At 46.6% G+C, this 6917-nt stretch overlaps 2 protein-coding genes across 2 annotated transcripts; one reads left to right on the top strand and one right to left on the bottom strand.

Moving 5' to 3' along the window:
- The first annotated feature begins 41 nt into the window (after positions 1–41).
- On the top strand, positions 42–1344 carry LOC124668018 (L-type lectin-domain containing receptor kinase SIT2-like). The gene has a single exon (XM_047205224.1). It carries the CDS (start codon positions 57–59, stop codon positions 1299–1301), a length of 1245 nt encoding a protein of 414 aa, XP_047061180.1. The 5' UTR covers positions 42–56; the 3' UTR covers positions 1302–1344.
- A 3758-nt stretch (positions 1345–5102) lies between these two features.
- On the bottom strand, positions 5103–6557 carry LOC124663392 (cold-regulated 413 inner membrane protein 1, chloroplastic-like). The gene is made up of 6 exons (XM_047201100.1): positions 6412–6557; positions 6119–6238; positions 5845–5940; positions 5665–5729; positions 5406–5475; positions 5103–5268 (listed from the first exon to the last, which is right to left on the bottom strand). The coding sequence occupies exons 1-6, from the start codon at positions 6555–6557 to the stop codon at positions 5103–5105; spliced, it is 663 nt and encodes a 220-aa protein (XP_047057056.1).
- Positions 6558–6917: the final 360 nt, after the last annotated feature.

Genomic DNA, 6917 nt, shown 5'->3' on the forward strand with positions numbered 1-6917 from the left:
CTTCGTCGACGGGGACGGTGGACTCGCGCCACTATCTGCTCGGCTGGAGCCTCGCCATGGACGGCCCTGCTCCCCCGATCGACATCGGCAGCCTGCCGAAGCTGCCGCTGTTCGGCGCCAAGGCACGTTCCAGGGTACTACTACTAGGAATCGTTCTGCCGGTAGCCACCGCGGCGTTTGTCCTTGGCGTGGTCGCGGCTGTTATCCTGCTCGTCCGGCGGCGGTCCAAGTACGCGGAGGTGCGGGAGGACTGGGAGTCGGAGTTCGGGCCGCACAGGTTCTCGTACAAGGACCTGTTCCATGCCACGGAAGGGTTCAAGAACAAGACGCTGCTGGGGTTCGGCGGGTTCGGGATGGTGCACAAGGGGGTGCTCCCCAAGTCCAAGCTGGAGGTGGCGGTGAAGAAGGTGTCGCACGACTCGAGGCAGGGCATCAAGGAGTTTATCGCCGAGGTGGTCACCATTGGCCGCCTCCGGCACCGCAACCTCGTGCAGCTGCTCGGCTACTGCCGCCGGAAAGGCGAACTCCTACTCGTCTACGACTACATGTCCAACGGCAGCCTCGACAAGTACCTCTACAGCGGCAAGGACATGCCGACCACGCTAGACTGGGCGCAGAGGTTCCGGATCATCAAGGGCGTCGCGTCGGGCTTGCTGTACATCCACGAGGAGTTCGAGCAGGTGATCATACACCGGGACATCAAGGCCAGCAACGTTCTCCTGGACGCCGACATGAACGGGCGGCTGGGCGACTTCGGCCTCGCCAGGTTGTACGACCACGGCCAAGACCCGCAGACGACGCACGTGGTCGGAACCATGGGGTATCTCGCGCCGGAGCTGGCTCGGACGGGGAAGGCCTCGCCGCTCACCGACGTATTTGCCTTCGGAGCGTTCATTCTCGAGGTGGCCTGCGGCCGGAGGCCCGTGGAGCAGACCATGGACGACGGCCGGCTCATGCTGGTCGACTGGGTGCTCGGGCACTGGCAGAAGGAGTCGCTCCTCGAGGTGGTCGACGCGAGGCTCAGCGGCGACTATGACGCCGACGAGGTGGTCATGGCGCTCAAGCTGGGGCTGATGTGCTCGCACCCGTTGCCCGGCGCGAGGCCTGGCATGCGGCAGGTCATGCAGTATCTAGAAGGTGACATGCCGTTCCCCGAGCTGACGCCCACGCAGATGAGCTTCAGTATGCTAGCCCTGCTGCAGAGTGAAGGGTTTGACTCGTTCGTCGTGTCCGCTTCGGATCGATCGTCTGCCACGATGCTGACCATGGGCACCACCAGTGGCCTCTCCGGGGGGAGATGATATTGATATTACAACTTGAGTTGTTGATCGGATGTCACCAAGTTATGAACCCTGTTTATTTGAGTAGTACTCTGTTTAAACGAACAAAAAGATACAGTGCATCATGGGAGCAGAAACAAGCTGATCGTTCCCGCTAGAGGAGAGAGAGAGAGAGGCGTTCTTCCGTGCACGGGAGGTCCCGTGCACAGATCGACCCTTCATTTGCTTGGAGATTAGGATTTGAGGGATTGGATGGTTAGGTGGGCCGTGACACCCGCAACTCACAAGAGTTTAAATCCTAGATTTGACATTTTGATGTCTCCTATTCAGCAGTGTGTCAGCTCGATTAGGGCTATTACGGCGAATGCAAGAAGATCCTTACTCCCACTGAATTCTGCAAAGAAATACACCTTGGACAAGACCTCTGGCCCGGAATCTGAAATTGAATGTCAACGCGGCATACTTGGACGTCGAACACGCTGGTGCATCTGGTGCAATTCTGCGTGATGCCCAAGGAAACTGTGTGGCGGCATCCTCAACATTCATACCGCATGTGAGCTCCGTGGCGATGGCCGAAGCGATGGCAGTTTTGCATGGGCTTAGAATGGTGAACCGCATGGGGTGCAACTCTGTTGAAGTGGAGTCTGACTCAATTGAGGTTATCCAACTTTGCACAGGAGAAGAAAGAATTTGGAATGAGGCAACGGTCATTTATGCTGATATCTTTGAGCAAGCTGCAAATATTGGACATGTGAAGTTTACTCATTGTAGGAGAGAGATTAATACTGTTGCTCATGAAATTGCTAGGAATAGTCTTAATACTAGAATATCCTGTAATTGGGTCGATGAACCCCCTAGCTTTATCATCTCTGCTCTCCTGAATGATGTAACAGTACTATGATGTGGAGCAGCAAGTTTCTTACGCACTCTTTTCTTTACCAGGGTACCTACGGGGACTGGAAGATTTTTAATGAGGCGACTTGCTGACTCGGGTTAATATATATTGAATTTCAAAAAAAATACGGAATATTCAACGTTTCCGTCGACAGCGAGGCATCCGTGGTGACTTAGTCAATCTCCAGACCCGTCGATTCAGTTTTTTGGACTCAGTCTCTCGAAACTGCTCATAGAGGTAGGGTGTGCGTGTGTACGTTCATAGGGATGAGTGTATGTATGGATGTGTGAGCGTCTGTGTCTGTACTGGGTTTCACAAAAAAAAATTGAGGGAATCTGTAGGCTACCCCATAATAGTACTCTTTCCTATTTAATATATTGATTTAATTTCTTGTATCGAATTTGAAATAGCCATATTTGTTGACATGTATATCCGATTAATACTTCGTTTGAATCTGTATATTTCTTTTCGTTATATCTTTCAAACAAACCTAAAAACGTTTTATTTCGATAAAACTCAAATTTGAATTCTAAAACACAATGAAACAAGATGATACGTAATAAGACTCAATGATACAAGGTGGGGAGAAGCTCAAAAGAACGGAATGCCCAAAAAAAATTCCATAATGGGCGGTTTTGTTATTCAGGAAGTATTACACTGGCCTCTGGATAGCTAGAATGAACACAACCGTACAAAGTGGTACAAATATCTATCATACTGCTGTTCTCGAAAAGTATCAAAAAAATAATAGTAAAACACATCTATGACGAAGGAGTGCCAATCCATAGATCACGCTGCCATTCATGTTGGATAAAATATCTCTGACAATATCTTCCAACCTTGTAGACACCTCCGTAAAGAGGTCGTGATTCTCCACATGTTGTAGAGGTGACCACAAAGTATAGCTGTGCAACGGGTGATGACCTGCATAAGAGAAGACCACTTATTATTAAAAACCTTATCAATTCTGCATAATCATAGCGACCAAATAACGGCAATCGCCCAAACATATAGAGATTAAAGTATTAAATAGCTAGCTATCCCTTCGCTATAGCATCGCTATAGTGGATTCACAACACTCCCGCTAAAGATAACCACTTTTAGCGCTAAATAGAATCTCTCGCTAATAGCTTGTTAAATCGCGCTAAAACGCTAAATAGGGCCAAAATAGCGTTATTTCTCCGTTAAGCTTAAATATTTTAAAATTTAAATTTAAAAGTTATACCTACTTATGTAATATGTATTTATGCACTACTTTTATTATTACAATCATCATGCTTGTTGAGTACAAGTTTGTATTATTGAATTTCATGTCATATTTATAAATAATATGAATATTTGGTGCTTTTTTTCTAGAAGTTTTCTTGTTTTGTAGAAAAACGCTAAACAACTTAGCTCCGTTATAGATTCCGTAGCGCCTAGAAACTAACTCCGCTGAGAAGCGTAGTCCGCTATTTTAAACTTTGATAGATATACTAATAACTAGTTGTTGTCAGGGTAGTGTCAATGTATATTGGAGGATGTCAGTTTGCGGAAGGAACACTTGGTGCAAATTTATTGTGTGTAGTGATGCCTTATCCACAGAATTTCGAGGTGTAGAAAATGACATTGTTTGACCAGAGGTGATGGCGAGACAAGTCCTTATATTTCTTTCCAAACAAAAGTAACATTGTGTTTTGGTTTTGGTGGATAAAACATACTCGTATATTTCTGACGTCCATCTTGTTGCAGTCAGCCCAACTAAATGAGTCTCTGTGTTAATTAATTTGAGATATTGCTTACAATTGATTTCAGAAAGTACTGGTATTAGTATACAACAAAGCAAAATACACTTTGGAATTTCTTTTTAAATTATTTAAGATGCGTAGGACGACTGATTGGTGAATTTATAAGGCTTGTATATGAGATGCAGTTAATAGTTTCAATATGCTATGTTGATTTCAGTACATTTGCTATCTTAACTTCTATACGGAAACATTAGGTAAGAGTCTATCATGCATAGTCCGACACCGTACGGTAGATCATTTTAAGCGACTACAAGCAGAAAACTTTTCTTTTTTAAAACGTATTCCCTCATATCCGTAATAAATGCCGGGAATTTAGTACAAAGTTTGGAGGGAGTAACAACAGGGATCACTTGAGCCACCAGAGCCAAAAATCTCCACTCATATAGTTGGTTGAGATATTTCTTGGCTTATATGGTGTGTTTTGCTTCTTCTTTACTACTACGGCTGCATAATAAGCTAACAACATATCGGATATAAAGAGAGCACACTAACATCATAATATTGCTGGTATAGTCAGAGTTTTACTGTGTTTTTTCGAAAATGTTCAGGAATCTCTCTGGGTTCCTGTATATCGATAACTACCACAAAACATCAGAATCTGATTTCAAGACATATTGCTGGTATAGTCAGAGTTTTACTTTGTTTTTCCGAAAATGTTCAGGAATCTCTCTGAGTTCCTGTATATCTGACTATTGTTTACTATAGTCAGATAACTACCCCAAAACATCAGAATCTGGTTCTGGTACCATGTTCTATTCCAAATATCTGAAAACTTAGCGTTCCACAGCGGCACAGACATCTCAGCACTGCTTCGAAAAAATCGGAAGCAAGAATCTGTTAACATAGATTACATTTCTCTCTCAGAAAACAAGCCAGGCATATGAGAAACTATACTGAACCTTGAGTTGAAACCTTTAACCATTTTATATCATAATAAATGAAATGCTTAAAGGGCCTAAACCAGCAGGTGAATCATAAGCCGCTTTCAACCAGAAAAAGGCTGCAAGTAATGATAGGATCTTGCAGCACAGGGTTATGTAATTTCCTTATTTTTCTGCAGGTTCGTAGCCTCCGGCACTTCTATCTCCACATCTCCACAAGTTGTGTCAAGCAAAGCTTCAGCGCCTTAACAGGAATTAATTAGAACAATAACAGGAGAGGGATAAGCGTGATGCAGATGATGGACAAGGTTGCAACTATCGCTCCACGATCGAAGGCCTTCCTAACACTTCCGGCCCCACTGAAATGCTGGAACGCGAGATAAGCTGCAATCATCAATGACAATATTACCGAGTCTTGAGTCCCCCTGTCACAAGATTACACAAGTTATGTTAGAAATCATTCATCCAACTGGCACGCACTGTGTGGTATACAAAAACGTTAGCCGTAACTCTACAAGTCAGAACTCTGAAGTTCTTCAGATGTAAGTACAATCTCTCTCACCTCAAGTTCATAAACTGGTGAGGAGCTATGCTAACGAACAGCATCGTCGACAACGGAAGCTCCAATTCACCTGCAATTGTACAAATGCAGATAGTATGACAAAGTCATGCATCTAGATCTTTTCAAACCGGTGCTGGCGAAAGCCAATAAGAGTGTTACGAAGAAAGGGAAAACATGATAACGAAAAGTTCCCTGTAGCTTTAGAAAGGAAATGTTCAATATTATCTGCATCAGCAGCTTTGCTACTGTATTCCTATACCTGGGATGAAGTACAGGAGACGCAGAAGAAGCCCAAGAAATGCGGTCCATTGACCATAGTCACCTCTGAAAATGAAGGTTGTTGCCACAAATTAAGCACGTCTCAGCAGATAGTACGATACAACAAATGTGCAAGTGAAAAACTCTGATTCTTATCTTCTGCCAAATGCTGGCACCTTACTTGATCCATGCGATGACCTCAGAAGGTGCTTGTAGAGCAAGGAAAGGGACAAGGAAGGATTTGTGTACGGACGTGCCCTTAGCAAGCATCAATAAACTGCACAGAACGAAAACAACACATCCCGTCTTAGAATCAGAACTGTACAGTCTACAGATTACAGTTGTAAGTTATCTCTGTTCACACACAGATAAACTCGTGTAACTACAACTGGTAATAAACATGTAGTCGTGCACATAGAAAGGAAGGCTAAAGTTGGTTTCCATTGTGTACTCACGCGGCGGCCCCGACGGACGCCCACTGCATAGTCTCGGCGCTGACGTGCGCCGACGCGCAGCACACGGCGGCGTCTCCCCGGCGGCGCCACCACGCGCCCGACGGCCGAGGCGCGGCTCCCCTGCAGATCGCCAGAAAACCCATGATGAATCCGCAAGTCTAGTCTTCTTGTGATCCAGCCAAATTATCCCCCGGCGATGCGAGCTATGCAGCGTTTTGTTGGCGAGCTACTCGACGCAGACGAAAGCCGTGCGCGCGACACATAGCTAGTAGTACAACTCGATAGGACTGTACCTGAGCGCGCGTGGCGGCCGTAATGACGGAAGCGGCGAAATGGCGACAGCGACGGCATTGCTGCAGGCTCTCGGGTTCAGTTGCCGGCGGCGTAGCGTGGGGGGCGGCGCCGACGGCGGGACGGCGAGGCGGAGGGAGATGGACATTTCGGAGGTGGATTAGATGGGTGGATGATCGGAGGTCACACTGTACGTACACCCTGCTCTGAACCTAGACTAGCCGCGATGAATGAATTCGGTAGTGATCCGTGCTCGGCGGGGCGCTGGTTGCTCTGTGTAGAGGCAACGTGGCGACTGCCAAGGCTTGCCGCGCGTTGCCAAATGCTCGCTCAGCGCACTGACCAGTGACCAGTGACAGTAAGGCCTTCACGGCTCGGTTGAGCTGAACCGCGTGGGCGGTGGACTGGTGCGGCCTCACGGGCTGTGGGCTTCTGTGTGGGCCTTGTTATCTATTGTTGATGGTTAGTGTTTTTCTTAACACAGGATGTACCTCGAAGGACCTGAAAA

Source organism: Lolium rigidum, chromosome 6 (assembly GCF_022539505.1).
Source record: "Lolium rigidum isolate FL_2022 chromosome 6, APGP_CSIRO_Lrig_0.1, whole genome shotgun sequence".
NCBI lineage: Eukaryota > Viridiplantae > Streptophyta > Magnoliopsida > Poales > Poaceae > Lolium > Lolium rigidum.

What these genes read in the sequence shown, in the direction of transcription:
- LOC124668018 (XM_047205224.1), top strand. Translation starts at nt 57, where the DNA reads ATGGACGGCCCTGCTCCCCCGATCGACATCGGCAGCCTGCCGAAGCTG.
- LOC124663392 (XM_047201100.1), bottom strand. Translation starts at nt 6,557, where the DNA reads ATGTCCATCTCCCTCCGCCTCGCCGTCCCGCCGTCGGCGCCGCCCCCC. An exon ending in CGGCCGCCACGCGCGCTCAG is followed by an intron (nt 6,239 to 6,411) that starts GTACAGTCCTAT and finishes GGCGATCTGCAG; the next exon opens with GGGAGCCGCGCCTCGGCCGT. An exon ending in GAGGTCATCGCATGGATCAA is followed by an intron (nt 5,730 to 5,844) that starts GTAAGGTGCCAG and finishes CTTCATTTTCAG; the next exon opens with AGGTGACTATGGTCAATGGA.